The sequence below is a fragment of the Solanum stenotomum genome, chromosome 1 (genome assembly GCF_019186545.1).
Source record: "Solanum stenotomum isolate F172 chromosome 1, ASM1918654v1, whole genome shotgun sequence".
NCBI lineage: Eukaryota > Viridiplantae > Streptophyta > Magnoliopsida > Solanales > Solanaceae > Solanum > Solanum stenotomum.
In genome coordinates, this window is record NC_064282.1 from 5245869 (window position 1) to 5261946 (window position 16078).

Sequence of the window (16078 nt, forward strand, 5' to 3'; positions counted from 1 at the left end):
AGGTGCCCAACTGAGTCTCCACACCTTGAAAATAAACATAAGAGATCCAACCACTTTCTGGTGGTAACTTGACAGAGATGGATCCCTGAGAATCCGCATGAGTGAGTTGATAGCAACCTGCAGGAGTAGATGCCAGTTAGGAAATCCATAAAAGGAAACAACAAGTTGAAGGTTTAAGTCTCACAGTGGAATAATAATCCTCAGATGTTGCAAAGGATGGCCAGAGATCCGTAGGCAATTCATCCATTGATCTTATATGTTGACCAGGATCACCAGTCACCCGTGTAACTTCACCATGGGATCCAGGTAAGCTTTGCTGATTACGCTTGTGCACATGGGGATCTAAAGCACCCATGATGCCGAGAACCTGCAAAATTCATCCTCAATGAACTTAAGTACTGACTAATCCAAAGAAAACATATATATTGGACCAACAAGATTACAGTTACCTTCAAAACCTCTCTTCTTGTTGACCAAGCCAGTTCACCATTGAGCAGTTTCAAGAGCAAACCAAGCAACTGAGGATACTCATTGTATGGAGTAATTACATATCTACGAACATTACAAACAACAAATTTGTCAAACAAGATTTTGAATAATTTAAAGCTAAATTAGTGCACCGGAGCCATGAATAGTATGGTGAAGAATACCAGCAAAAATAATAAATTTGAAAATACAGATAGCACACCACAGTCCAAAGGAAAGAAAAAGTAAGTATGCCGCACAAACAAAAACAATATTAGAAATAATCCCCAATCGTAGACTATCTAGGAACCAAACAAATAGTAAGTAAATGACTGATTGCAAAGGAATGATGAAATCAAAGGTTGAACAAACCACTCACCCTGTACTCTGTACAACTTGACCAAGTGTTGAAACAGCCACTTCACGTTTGGTAACAGCAGCCCCATCCAGTAGAGCTTCAACAATTAATGGCATAAGTTCTGAAATATACTGTCGCATGGCAAAGCCGCCCTGAAGAAAGTATAAGAGAGACAAAAAACGAGAATCAGGGTTCTCAACTATCCAGATGCATAAAGACAACAGCTGATCATCTTGGATCTTATAATGCAAAATCAAAATATCTGATACAGAGAGCTGCAAGGATTTAGAGTGACATGAGCTTCCATTGATATTATTTAAGCTGCAACACAATTCTTGACTATAACAAAAACAGAGGGCATACAAAAGACACCAAGATGCAGATGAAAGATCACAGGGAAAGACCAAACTATAATACTATATTTGTCTCAATTTGTTTGGCACGGTTTGAATGAACGCCGACACGCACGGTTCAGAAAAGAAGCGGGTATAGTTTTTGATACATAAGATAGTTGTGCTTTAATGCCAAAGTTTTCCGTTGACCAAATAATTTCCTTTTTTATTGAGTACAGATAGTCCCATCACAACACATTTTTTTTAATGTAGTGAGACATACATGTCAGGTCATAGACAAATGGAGATGTAGAAATTAGCTAGTTTCTAAATATATAGAAGTACCGATCTTTCAAGGAGGTCAAAAAGAAAGTGCCAAACAAATAGGGACGGAGGGTATTATCATTTATAGGCATTAATTACACCAGGGTTACCGATAGACTCAGGTGCAAGTTGACTTAAGCCCCTTACTGATATTTCAATTGAAAATGGAGACAATTTGGAGTACAAGTAGCTCTAATGTGACAAAGAGGTCACAACAAGGAAAATTGGAAACAGCCTATCCACACAACAAGCTTAATCCAGCAGTAGTCAGTTCCTAGAACTCTTTACTAAGTGAGAGAGGCTGAGAAAATAAAAGGAGAAATAAAGGTGAATTAAACAACAGAGGATCATGTCGTGTCTTCAAAAAAAGTTAATCTTGAGACAGTTTAAGCTAACACATACAATAACTGGAAAAGAACTGTGAAGCAGTTTTTTCCAATTGAAAACTGCAAGGCCATCTTTTTTATGAAAGAACTGTTAAGCACCTTAAAATAGGAGGCTTTCACTTAATAATCGAGACAGATACCAATAACAAATGAAACTATTATAATAACTAAAATAGTAATCTCTGCACACCAACTAGAACAACTAGATAGCTAAAACAAATACAATAAAACTAACAGACTCAATTAAAAAAAGGTCAAATACCAACAAAGTTAAATGCAATTAGATGTAAATCTTAGCTCACAGTGATTGGGATTATATAAGAAAAGATTAGGATAAATAAGCCCACATTGAGAATAGGATATATCTAAAGAAATATCTGAATTATATCACTACCATGTGATGATAGAAATGCAGGGAGAAAAATAATCTGGACATCTGCCCCAATAGGAAACATGCCTATCAAAGAGTTGAAAGTCAATTTATTTACAAAATCAATTCTGGTATTGCCCCTAACCTGTTCACATCCCTGACAGAGGAGAACTAATCCTCTTTTTCTACGATAACTTCATTTACAGTATCATTTAAAAGAGCATTTTACAGTATTAAAATTTTATTTTTTTTTTTTGATTTGCACCGGGTGTCCGAGTCTCTTTGAGCCCCGACTAATCCCGGGGGTGCACAGGCCCTCGGCAAGGAGTTTCCCGCAAGTGCACCACGGTTAATTCAGGTTTTACCCAGTCCGATGGCCCTCAGAAATTGTTTGCACGTAGTGGGTTTCGAACTTGAGACCTTGAAAGGGAGCAAACCCCAAGGCTCAAGTCAATTGCCAGCAGGCCAACCCCTGAGGGTTCAGTATTAAATTTGTAAGGAGCCAGGAGAAGAAACAGTACACAATAGAAACACACTAAGCATCTCTAGACAGTGCTGCATGAGAGATTAGGGTGATCATCATTATGAAGAGGCTACATACCACTCTTGCGAGATCTCCAACAGTCACTAGGACTCCACTAATAATGCCACTATTTGCATTGACCCCTGTGCCCTCACAGAGTTTCGCAACAAGAGCCTGAAATAAATGGTATTAACAAAAGCAAAAGGGAAGAAAAATGGCACAGCACATATAAGTATAAATTCTGGACCTTGTGTATAGGAGTAACGTATGGAAGAACTAAGCGTTCACAATTGCGAATCAAGCAACCCAATAACTTTGCACTCTCTTCTTTACACTTATTGTCTGCACTGCTAACAGGGTAAGATATGTAAACATAACAAGCTTCAAGCAGATCAAAAAGGAAGTAGACTCTTTCCACTATCAAAGACCATATGAAAACCTTTGTTCTAGGTAAGTTAACAGCTGAATAAGATGGCGACGAAGTGCTGGTAGAACATATGCTGGATTCTTTTCAGATAATCTGCCAGCTAGTGAAATTGCATACTCACGAACTTCAAAATCCTGGAAATATAAATAAAAATCATAAGCATAGTAAGAACACATGGTTTAAGGAGAAGGAGACAAGGCAGTACATGTCCTAACTCCTAATAAAAACACATAAAAGTACGCATTTTGCTGCATCAACACTTAAAAAAAGAATCAGATATTCAAAAAATAAACAGGCTGGACTATTTCGCAGTTTTAGAAGTTAGGTTATTAGAATATTTTCCTCTTGTGTACAATCTCTATGTTTATGCTTCTTAGCCAAAAACTACTCCTTGAGAATATTTTGAAAACAGAGGTGTTTTGGCCAGCTTGCTCGCACCTCGAACATTCCACCAGGTTACAGGGTACCTGATACCTCCCATCAACACAAGTTCTGGATAACTCTGACCACCAACCCCTAGGGCAGATGGGAGAAAATCACCTTGTAGCATTTTTTGTCTTGCAAGTCCATGATGTCCAAGGTTTTCACCTACTTCATTGACCGCTTAGCCACACCTTTGGGTGCAAAACTACTCCTTGAAATTTGCACATACACAATGCCCATTTATACTCCAAAAAATTTAATTAATCGACGTGACCCCTTCTCGTTAAATGGAAACCTTTCATCTCCACCAGTTAAAATTATGTTACTTTACTCTCTCCTTATTTTTTTTTCAAAAAGGAACAATATAGGGCTTAAGATTTAGGGTTGTTTGCTCTCATCTCACTCTCCTTTTTCCTTTTTCTTTTTTTATGAAGTAAAGTAATTTCATTAAATATAGAAAATCTCCCGTATACAATAAGTATAACAACATAAAATAGAGAACCCACACAATAATATGGTTCTATACAAATAGTGCCAGATCTTCTGTACAGATAAGGATAGTCATTGTTGCTCTCTCTCACTTTATACTCCCCTCCCTAAGATGTTTGTCACACAATATTTAACTAAAGGTAATAATACCAAATTTTTACCATGCCTACAAACATAACGATTTAATAGACAAAACTAACAAGGGAGTCAAGAAGCACTCTAGAGATTATATATGCACAACAAGTTTAGTTCTTTCTTACAAAAGAAAGTAAAAATGAGACTAGAAGAGGATGCAAGCAATTCAGATATCTAAATGAAGATCTAATTCAAACAAGGACTTTAGTTGCTCTATAGTCCGCACTTCTACAATGACTTCCAAACAAGGCCTTCAGTTTGCTCATTCAGTCAACTTTGTTGACATTCTTCTCATTGCTAAAACCCAAGGAACAAAAAAAATATTCACTTTCCTCAAGTAGCAAAAATATGCATTTTATATGTTTCCTATATAAAATCCATCTTCTAACAAAAAATGTCTAAAGGAAAGTACACCACTAGAATACTTCCTATTCAACTACATAAAGTTCAAAAGAAAGAAGAGAGCAAACATAGGATTCTTCTGGAAAGAAAACATGGAAGATTTTGACTCCGAAAGCTTGCAATATTAACAACGGTTGCAAAATGAATGGCCGAGTTTATAAGACCGCGTACTAGTTTATCCATAAGTTCTTAAGACCATGGATGTTACTCCCCTTGCTTTCTCCAAATAAATAAATTAAATGACCATGAGAAAGTGAATTTTCTCTCCACTTTGGCATTTTAATATTTTTTCTATTTTGGGAACTGAACAAGGATCTAGATTGTTTTATACATGTACTGAGACATATAACACTAGCGTCATCAAAGTAGACATTTACAACACATTGAAGAGATCGTCATGAATAACTACAAAAGCACGTGAATTAAGTACCTCGTCATTTAAAGTGGCAAATATAGCTGTCAAACTATCAGCCTGAGCCAGAAACTCGTCGAATCCTCCATCCGCATAAAGAGAGGAAAATATAGAATGCCGAACAGTAACATCAGCATCAGCAACAGCGGCAATGAGAAGTTTTTGAACAATCTGTAGAAAAGTAATTCAGTTAAAAAGGAATCATAATCTCCATGTAAAACCCAGAAACAAAAACCTTCATATTCATAATGTCGAGAAGTACTTATCAACCAAGTGGAAAAGACACCTTAGCATGAGAAGCTGCTAAGTTTTGATGACAGTTTTCAGGAGATTTATTTCTGCGACAAGATTTTTAATCACTAAGGATACAAGATTACCTAGTGAAATGACCTCAATGGCCAGTTGATAATAGAAGTTTTGGCTATACCAATATTGCTGGAAATTTTTAGTTTCAACTCTCATCACCACACTCTTGGCCACATTAAATATGAGACCACAAACACGTACAGCGAACTAATAAGTTACGCTACAAAAATACATCATAAAGAGAGAAATAAAATGGTACAATCCAGGAACTTGAGAGACTCCACCACAAAGCACATGCCCACATATCTCAAACTTCACAGTCAACTACTCTGAATTGAATTATAGATATAGAGGACTTTTGGAGATTATATTAGTCTCAAAAGGACTCAATTTAATCTATTGAACTAATTTCTCTCAAAGGTTTAGTACTAAACCAAGATTCTAGGCTAATCAAAGAAAAAGCCTTGGCATTTGATGCACAAAGCTATCTAGTTTCTTCTTCTTGTTTCCTGAAAAGCCAACCCTTGAAGATCCTTTTTAAATCACTCGACCAGTTCAGTAAGAAAGTGCAAAAAAAGAAAGGAGTACCAACAGATTACTGTCAATTCCCCTTGCCTAAACCACATTGTAATCCTATTGTGACAAAGTAAAGAGTGTAATGTAAATTGAAATCACATGTAACCAAAAAAAAATTGCTTTGGTTTTTGAGAAGGTAACAGAAATATGTTACAAATTATGAAAAACAATATAAACATATGCCACCGGAAAATGCTTGATCCAGTAATGGGATCAAGAAAGAGACAAAAGAGTAATAAAATGGTTTACAACATACTATACAAATACTACTGACCAATTAAAACAATTCAGGAGATTTTTCGGAATGGAGGAAGTATTTAACAAGTGCAAACTTGGGACTTTTTTTTGAAACTGGTAACTTCGCAAACTTGAGACTTGGTCGACCAATGAAAAGAAAGTAGGACAATTTGTGGGATGACAAGAGTAAGCAACATATGCTAAACTTGGGACCCAGTCCAACAACTAAAAGCTTAATCTCTATAGCATGCATCCAAAAATCAATGCACCAACAAAATATTTTCTTGGTGTGTCGGTGAAAAACAAAACAGGGATACCTGCAACCTCTTCAAGAGGATAAACCGTCTGAGAGATTAATATAGAAAATTGTATTACTGTGCCACTCCTAAAAGGCTAAAACTGAATTATATATCCTTATACAGATATTAGGACAAGGGTGCTTTTTACAGGCACATATTTGAGTAATCAGATAATTACTAATTGATAAACCAGTGAAATATATAATACCAAGAGAAACTTTTCAGAAGCAAACCTCTTCAACAAGTCGACGTCGCTTTCCACTAGCGCGATTGATTCTACTAGGACTAAACTGGGTAGAAGACATCGCCAAAAAAGAATTTGCTATTAGTTTGCAGCAACACAGCGCAGCATCCTTCCGTGTAGCTCCATCCTCATCTTCTAAATATACAACAACAGACTCCCTTGCAAACTCAAGAAGATCATGGCCCTGTAACCCCAAATCCACTATCAAACTAAACTGTCAAGAAAGGAAATAAAGTGCACAAAAATATAGACGGCAAACCTTGAAATTAAAACGAGCAAGAGTTTGCAAAGCAAGTTGTACTAACGCAGAACCACTCAGTTCTGGAACTTGGGGGGTAACTGTAGCAAGATGCCCTCGACTCAAAGCAGCTGATTGTCTTGACATTGCATGATGAGATCTTGAAAGAATTGCTGATATACATTCAAGCAGCCGATTCTGAATGGTCGGCAACAAAGGTGGAATGCTGAAACAGAAAATACACATGTTACACTTGAGCAACACCACACAAAAGAACCAGTTCATGAAAGTTCTAGTCAAACTCAGGGAGAACCTTTCAGTTAGTAACTCCAACGAATCCACCAGTGTTACGGAAAGCCCAGCAGAAAACATAGGATCCAAGAGACCACGAACATGAGGCTCCATGGTTGGTCCCATTGCTTTAGCAATATTTCCAACACATGCAAGAGCCTCAAGTGAGGGTCTGCCTCTACGGGGAGCAATCTGAGAGAAACACATTTCACCTGTCAGGGTTATTGCTTCACGCATATACATGTTACAGAAAGAACCTACAACACAAATGTGGAATGCTGCGACACAGAAAATACATATGTTACCCTTGAGCAACACTACACAAGCACCAGTTCATGAAAAGTCTGCTCCAACTCAGAGAGAACCTTTCAGTTATTTATAACTTCTTTTTATATAATGAACACAGAAAAGATAACTTCCCAATAAAAGAACTGGAAACAGTACCGCAAGTACATCTGCAAGATCAAGAAGTCCGGAGGAATGGAAGCTTTGCCTTATAAGCGGACCGCTTAAGTTATCCACTTCGTTAATTTAAACCTATGATTCTAGCCGACCTCCTTTGTTTCATTAAGATTAAGATGTCTGAATCTGAATGCGCATCCGAATATTAAGATGTATATTAAGATTTAGAGATCTGAATACACACCTGAATATTAAGATGTTACATTAAGATCAGAATGTTAGAATGTTAAATCGATAAGACGGTTTTATTTTCAACATTTGAATGTACAAAAAATAATAAATACAAAATTCAAATAAGATAATTGATCTAATATTATATCAATAAAATATTTTAAAATTTGTATATGGCAATTGATGGTGGTAATGATTAACGATGGTGATTGTGTGTGTCAATTTGGGATAGTGTTGACTGATAATGGTGGTTGTGGGTAGTATCATATGGTATAGTGGCTGGTAGTAGTAATTAACCATAGATGGAGGTGGCGACTAATAATTAGAAGTGGAGTGATATCGATAGCTAACAGCGGTGAATGATGATGGCAACTAGGTTGAAACGGTGGTTGTGGGTGGTGGGTGAAAGTAGATGGAGTCTGTCATCTTTGTTCTTAATGACATTAATCATACAGACCCATTAAGTGGTTGTAAAATAAGAAAAACAAATGCACTTAATGATTAAGATTCAGGCATTGAAAACAAAAGACTTCATGAGATTAAGACTAAGACCTTCATTAAGTGCAAATAAATGAGACCTTACTTTTGATCGTATAGTAGAATTTGAGGATACAAAAATAACATCCAAAATTCAAATATCAAAGAACTCTGGAGACTGTATACATCGGAAAAATTTTGCTTTCTTACCTTCTTGTACCCTACTCCAATTCCGGTAAACTCACTTCATCGGAATCACCTTTTCTTCTTATCCTGTAAATCTTCCTCTTATATATCTTGCCGGAAGGAGAATAGAATCTATTTCAGATTACGGGGGGCCTATGACCTAACAGAAACCAAATCAACATCTGGAATCTGGTATTAATGGGTGGAGAGTGTCAGTCTTATATGAGAAGGATGACCTTAAGCAGAGGACCTCTGGTGTGGTTGTGAGGAAGATTAAAGGAGGCATCAGATCCATCCACATACATTTATTGCTCTTTAAAATTCAATAAATATTGCGTTTTCTGGAAGAATGATGACCGATTTGGATTCTTCAGCAACTACAATGATCGAAATAAATATGCAATATTTATAGTCATCAAAATAAATATTGCATATTTATTTCAATCTTTGCAGTTACTGAAGAATACAAATTGGTCATCATTCTTCCAGAAAACGCATTTACTGAAGCTTGGGAGAGACTAAAAGAAAATTGAATTTTCTTAATAAGCTACTGGAGAAACAAAATTCAATTACAACAAAGGATAAGTGTAACTGGGGAGAAAGAGATGAGGGGAGTTACAAAGATGTGATACACAAGAACAAATGGGCAGCACTTGAACATCCTAACAAAACAGATTGAACAGCAAAAGAAATTATCGTGACAAAGATCCTCTGAGAAGAAGCCTGGTAGGCAGCTTTCCGTGATGCTACGAGATCCCCACTAGCAACGATGTCAGAAGTTGGACTCAAAATACTTGGAAAGATATCTATAACCTTTTCTGTATAAGGTAACATTTGTATTGATTCCAAAGGAAAAAACATGAAGGTTAAAATTACAAGCTACATCTAGGCTTGGTTAGCAAAAGTATAAAATCTATAGGGACTCTAAAAATTGGCCGGCTGGCTAATCAGAACAATTGGGTCAGAGATTTCAGAATAGGCAATCACTCAAGGGAGGAATTACAGATACGTCACTTGTTGTATGCAGATGATACTGTTATATTCTGTGAGGCTAAGGCAGGACAACTTAGCTACATCAGAGTGGTGTTAGTAGTCGTTTAGGTTGTTTCTGGTCTAGCTATCAACGGGTGAAAGAGTAGTATTTTCCCAGTAAAGAAAGTACCACAAATATAGAGTTTGGCCAACAGTCTAGGGTGCAGAATTGAGAATTTCCCAACTACTTATCTAGGCATGCCACTGAGTAATAGTCATAGAGAGTTGGAAATTTGGGAAGGGATTGTGGAAAAAACATAGAGGAAACTAGCCAATTGGAAAGCTCAGTATATATATCTTGGTGACAGCCTGGCAGATCACTCTAATCAACTCGGTCCTGGATTCTTTACCAACTTATGTAATGTCTGTGTTCCCCATTCCTTCTAGGGTGGAAGAAAGACTAGATAAGTTGGAAGATAATACCATCATTTATATGGTGGTTAATTTGGAAAAAGAAACAATACACGTTTTGAGGATATTACCAATCCTGTTCAGACAGTCAAAGAAAACTGTTTCAATACATTATACTTTTGGTGTAAAGGTGTAGTAGTAGATGAACGGTGAGTAGATTTTATAGGTGCTTTTATGAGTATTTAGCTTTTCCTTCTTCTGTTTTTACTCTTCCTTGTTTAATTTTTGGGCACATCTTTTAAAGGTTGCTAGCATAGCCTTAATGCTGAGGAATACAACATTACCTTTATCAACAACAAAAAACAGTACATCTGCAATGACATATATAACATACCGCATCACGCAAGTGAGAGGTTATTGTCGGCAAATAGTTGATGAGTTCACCATCCAGAGCACCTGCCATCTCCCCCAGAGCAATGAACCCACTGGCACGTTCTGCAGGTATTTTAAGGACATGAAGTATATGATTCATGCATATCTGTAGAAGTAAAATCAACAAACTTGAGGTTACAGTAGTCAACATTGAAGATGCAATTCTCATTCATCTAGATTTTCCAGTTAGTAAAAGCAGATTAAATCACTAAAATGAAGTTAAAAGTCACAAACCGTTAAATAGTTAGTCACAAATCGATCACGCAGGAAATGGGCGATTCGAGGAAGTAAAGAAGTTATGCTGAGGCGAACTAGGCGATCTCGGTGCTCCAGGTATCTTAGAACAATTTCAGCAACCTCCCTGTATCTTGACATCATGAACTCCCCTGTGTTCCTGCACATTTTGATGATAAACTAGCTCTTATCATATCACAAGCAGAGATAATAGTGGGTCCAATTCCCATAGCATGTGATGTGAGCATATTACATTATTCTTTGTGAAGGAGACAAAAACAAAAAACACATAAACGTGTGAAACTAGAGTAGTCATGGAACATATTAGCATAACTACATACATGGCTATACAGCAAAGAAAAACTGTCCTCCAATAGCTAGCAGAGGTACCTCGATCACCGCCCTCTTCATGCAGCCATCCATCACCTATGAACCTTCCCTTCACCCCACTAGCACCTCAGAGACAGGCAAACTGCTCCGTCACAAACCAACAACTATCCTAGAATCTTTTTGACTTAGAAAGTTTTTACCTTTTCCCAAAAGTATTTTCAAAACATTGTTTGGTTATGCATTGGAATGATTTTTTGGTTAGTTTTTAAAGATGAGTTTTTCAAGTTTGAAATTAGTGAATGTTTTTTTCAACTCATTGAACTTCAACTTTTTGCAAGTGAGATACATGTCCAAATACAACATCAACTTCAAAGACTTATTTTTAAAGTTCCAATCAAATGTATATCCAATCGCCTACTTAATCACTCGGGACATACATCTAATATCTCATGTTAACTACTGTACCCAGGATCTTTCAAGATTAAGAGAACCAATAGCTAAGAAGTAACACAAACTCTAAAGAGAAAAAACACTCCAGTTACTTTGAAGTTATATAAATTCTTTAAACTTATTCCTTCTTTTTATTTCTGATAAGTAGACTTTTGAAACTAGTCATGGTGGACAAGTTTACGGCCTTTCATAGTACTGAAAGGAAGAACACTAACTCGCGCCTGTTCTGAAGGGCATTATACCCACGTCCCACCATACTGAAATTGCTAGAAGTACGAATAGTATTTGCAACAACGTAACAAGACAATATCTTTAAAAATTTGACCACATAATCCAAGCTCAACGGAGGATGCTGTCAATATACACCATCAACTAACGAAAACTGATAAAAGAGATACCAGTCAATGCCAAAAAGAAATATCTTCTATAAATGACTGAAACCCCCAGGTAGCCCCATAGATATAATCAATCTATAGATCACAAATGCATTCTAGATTCAATTGCTAATAAGAACAAGTAGGTAGTAGACAACTTTTGGTATATGGTTTGTATCCGGGAGTTCTTTCCCTCATTATAGGTAGTAGACATTTTCACCCAAAACACACATGTAATTTCGTCAGCCTTATGGTACTTAAGTCCTCATGATATAACCAGAGATTTTAAGCTAGCATTCACCCATAGATTTGGTCTAAATTTGGAAAATTTATTTTCAAAAAAATTTAAAGTTCTGCGTTTTAGGGACTTCCATTTACAAAACTTCAATTTTTTTCAAGCAAAATGCATGTCCAAAAATCACAACTTCAAAAATTAAAGTTTCAACTTCAAAATCTCTAGCCAAAACGGGAGATAGTATCCAGTTTCTCAGACATTCAGCAGATCACAGCAATTTAACACAGCACAAGAGATGTGAAATATTTTCCTACAATGAAATAAATAATGTGATGCAAATTTAATAGCAAACCTTAGCAGCTCCCCGACTGCAAGAAGAGATCCATGTATACTATGAACAGGCGCATTTCTCCCCAATCCATCTTGGGTAGCCTCAAACATTCGATAATACCTGTTGGAACCGCCAATTTAAGAGTAGATGCCTTGGATCAAGAAATTTGTGACTTAATGAAATTTTCTGAAAAACTACAAGGGAGGAGAGAGAAGTAGGCATATACCACTGAACACGCCATCGTGTCTCACGCTTTTCAATAACACGAAGGCAGGCACGCAATGCCTCAACAGCCTTCTCCCGGACAGCCAACGTCGGATCCCTCAGAGCAACCCAAATAGCATCCACAAACTCCGGCACGTGAACATTGAAGACGGTTGAAGCATTCTCTGCCATTTCCTAAATTTTAAAGATAGAGATTGAAACAGGGACAGCATCAGCAAGTATATAGCTCATATATGGAATTGGAATTCAATATGCTATGTAGTGGATGATAGGGGGGAGAACTGAGAATTGTTGGGGGGGGGAATCAGTTAGGCTGAAATATAGATGTATGTTTTTGCTTAATCTTTTAGGGAAACATAAAAAATGCAAATCATGTGAATGACACATGCTTGACGTACTTAGTTCATATTGTTAATAAATTACCTTACCTACCAACAAATAAAGACAGAGAATTTGGGGAGGCCTGGACTATTAAGAAACTCCTAACTACCGATTAGACACTTGAGAATTAATGGGTGGTCTTCTGTTTCTATTTATCAGTTGGATATGATTGAATTATGTAGAAATAATGACTTCTTCAGTAACTATATTACTAGACAGATTAAAAATCTCTAAAGTAGTAGAAAAATATTTATTTTTTTAAATTGAAAGTAGCAGAAAAATATTTGGCTAGAAATACTTTCAGTTACTGATTAAAACAGAATTTCATTTAAATAACCTACTCTTCAGCAAAGTACATATATATTTGAATATTGACATGATTACCTCCCCAATTGATCAACATTATTTGTCTATTGTTTACTTACATGGATGCTACAATATGTGTTTAGCATTTATATAAGGAAATGTTGTTGACAAGCTACAACATAAAGATGTTTATTTAAAATAATATAAGAATGACAACCACATTTCTATGGTATGAACTATTTCACTTTTCATTCGGTAATAATAGAAGAAAAAAAAAACACTAGTTAACGTTTAGGATACAATTCTAATAATAGCAAATATTTTGTATTCAGTTTTGACAAATTCTAGCAGTCAAGTCTTATAGCATCTATGGTTTAACTCAAAGTTTTCTCATCACGTAAGGATGCAAGAAATAAAACCCAGCTTTAAAGTTTCCGCTTATACAACAAATCATGAAGAAACATGTTAATTATACCTTCAATATTAAGACAGCAGCAAAGCGACGATACTCAATTCTTTCACCACGGAGCCATTCTAATGCAACTTTTACCTGCAAATACAACAGAATTGAGATCCTGATGTCAGACAATCAAGTCTCTGAAGTATCACAATGTTACACACCTGACGTTCCACTTCATCTGCAGTCATTGCACCACCAGATCTAGCTAGGTGACCAAGAACTTTACTAGCAAGGACCAAGATTTCAGGATCACGCTTTGTTTCAAAAGCAACGCGCATGTAATTGGAGAATTTTGCCACTTTTGATGCATTTTCGCTGATGGTGACATCTATTAGCTCATCAATAGCCCTCAATGCTCCCAGGTTTTCAGAAACTTCATTACTATCAAGAAATGTGGTAATGCGTTCATATAGATGATCCATAAAACGAGCAAAAGCTTCTCCACTAAGATCACGAGCTTCTTCCTCGACAAGCCGCCTCAAAGTCAATGCAGCCCCATCCTACCAGAGAGAATAAAATAAGATTTCTGGCATGGTTAAAAAGTAACTCAAGTATTTAAAACAGAACTTTGGAAGAGGGAACTGGGAAGAATGGAAAGAGGCAGAGAGAGAGCATCCAATAGCATTCACACTCAAACAGCAAAAACAGCAACATTCGGCAAAAACAGAATGCTATATGATTAAGACAGAAACCCACGTCAAAAGGCTGCTCTGCTAACCCTTCAATAGAAAAATAAATCAGGAAAAGTGAATGAAAACACACAAAAACAAAACTTGGTATTCACATAATTATTCAAACCAAAAAGTTCACTAACATGATTGATATAAATTTAAAACCAGGACCTACCCATCTCTCTTGATTGATGGAGGGGAAAGTAAATAAGCATAATTAACAAGAAGCATATAACAGGAATCTTGTATACAAAACAGTGATCAGTCATTTCTATGTCGTGTCGTGATACCAAACTGGATTTTAAAAAACATATATAAACCCACAATAATAATAAAAGATGTGTTAGATAAAAATAGCCATCCTCCGATCCACCTGGCTTTCCTTCTACGGCTGAAACAGAAGAAAGACTTTAGGAGTATATCTGCTGGTCTTCTTCCACACAATTCAATAAAAATAAATGTGCCCAAAAGAAAAGTGTATCATGCTGCTTTCTTTCTATTTCAATCTCTTTTTAATCAAGAAAAGGACTCTTTATCAAAAAAAAAATCAAGAAAAGAACTCAAGATATACCAAAAACTAAAATCTTAAACAGTCTTATGTACTTCATTAATTTCCCTCGGTCCTAAGAAAATCAAAATCATGTCTGGTTCCACTTCCTCACCAATTCAACAAATGTAACAGCACAGCACCAAAATAAAGAAAAGAACTCTTTATCCAAGACTTCCTGTTAAAATTGAGAAAGAAAAAATCGAGAAAAGAACTTTTTATCAAAAAAAAAATCAAGAAAACAACTCAAGATGTACCGAGAACTAAAATCTTGAACAGTCCTCAATTCCTAAGACAATCAAAGTCATGTCTTGTTCCACTTCCTCACCAATTCAACAAATGACTAAAGAACAACATCAAGATTCCCTTTACTGTTCCAACTCCACAATTTTCAACAAAAATAAAAATTGAAAGAAAGAGAAGAAATCAAAGAACCTTAGGATTGCCTCTTGAGCATAAGTCAGTAAGAACTCTATTGAGAGCATCGATATTTCCGGCACCGGTGGTTGCAACTGGATAACGGATCGCCTGAACGGTGGTAGCCATGTTTTCAACACTCTACAACATACACGCAGTACCAAAACCTAACACGATCAAAAGAACATTTTTTTTGTGATTCACTATGTACAAGAGAAATTGTAGATACGCATTTGTATTTGTAAAGAGAGAGAGACAGTGAGCTTCAGGAGAAAGAAGAAGCCCTCTTTAACGTTAAAAAGGAAAAAAACCCTTTCGCCTATGCTTTGCCCACTGTGATTTTATTACAACTGGGTATTGGGCTTGTGGGCGCAACACTAATATACTCCTTTGTTACTATTTTCTTGTTTTTTTCAATCAAAATATTTAATAATAATATCTATTTTTATAAAAAGAAAATATCAAAGAACTAAAATGCAGAAAAAAATATTGTAATTTTGCCTAAAAAAAATTCAATGATATTATGTATTATATATTTATTAATGATATTTTGATAGATGAAAAAAACAATTACATGAAAAAAATATATATTGACAGATAAGATAGTACAGATCATGTGAGTGTGTATTTGTCGTTTATTTACTGTACTGATATTTGACAGACATAAGAAAAGATTATGTTAGATAAGTTGTCACGTGAAAATGGTTGTATTGGTTAATGCAGATGAACAAATTTTGTCGAGAAAGTCACACGAGATAAAACGGGTAGT

General features: G+C 36.0%; 1 protein-coding gene across 3 annotated transcripts in view; it reads right to left on the reverse strand.

Annotated features, from left to right (window-relative positions):
- LOC125848645 (serine/threonine-protein kinase TOR) overlaps window positions 1-15621 on the reverse strand; it is a 36391-nt gene extending 20770 nt beyond the window's left edge. Inside the window, exons 1-18 of one of the 3 annotated variants that reach the window (XM_049528558.1) lie at window positions 15328-15621; window positions 13836-14174; window positions 13690-13764; window positions 12529-12701; window positions 12324-12422; window positions 10583-10742; window positions 10311-10454; window positions 7260-7429; window positions 6968-7172; window positions 6698-6892; window positions 5065-5217; window positions 3198-3319; window positions 3006-3108; window positions 2837-2932; window positions 845-975; window positions 450-552; window positions 185-367; window positions 25-117 (exon numbers count right to left, since the gene is read on the reverse strand). In XM_049528558.1, the coding sequence (XP_049384515.1) occupies window positions 25-117; window positions 185-367; window positions 450-552; window positions 845-975; window positions 2837-2932; window positions 3006-3108; window positions 3198-3319; window positions 5065-5217; window positions 6698-6892; window positions 6968-7172; window positions 7260-7429; window positions 10311-10454; window positions 10583-10742; window positions 12324-12422; window positions 12529-12701; window positions 13690-13764; window positions 13836-14174; window positions 15328-15438 (2655 nt within the window). In that variant the 5' untranslated portion in view covers window positions 15439-15621. The remainder of the gene's footprint in view (window positions 1-24; window positions 118-184; window positions 368-449; window positions 553-844; window positions 976-2836; window positions 2933-3005; window positions 3109-3197; window positions 3320-5064; window positions 5218-6697; window positions 6893-6967; window positions 7173-7259; window positions 7430-10310; window positions 10455-10582; window positions 10743-12323; window positions 12423-12528; window positions 12702-13689; window positions 13765-13835; window positions 14175-15327) is intronic. The other 2 variants (XM_049528568.1, XM_049528576.1) reach the window with 2 other exon arrangements.
- Between the last annotated feature and the right edge of the window lie 457 nt (window positions 15622-16078).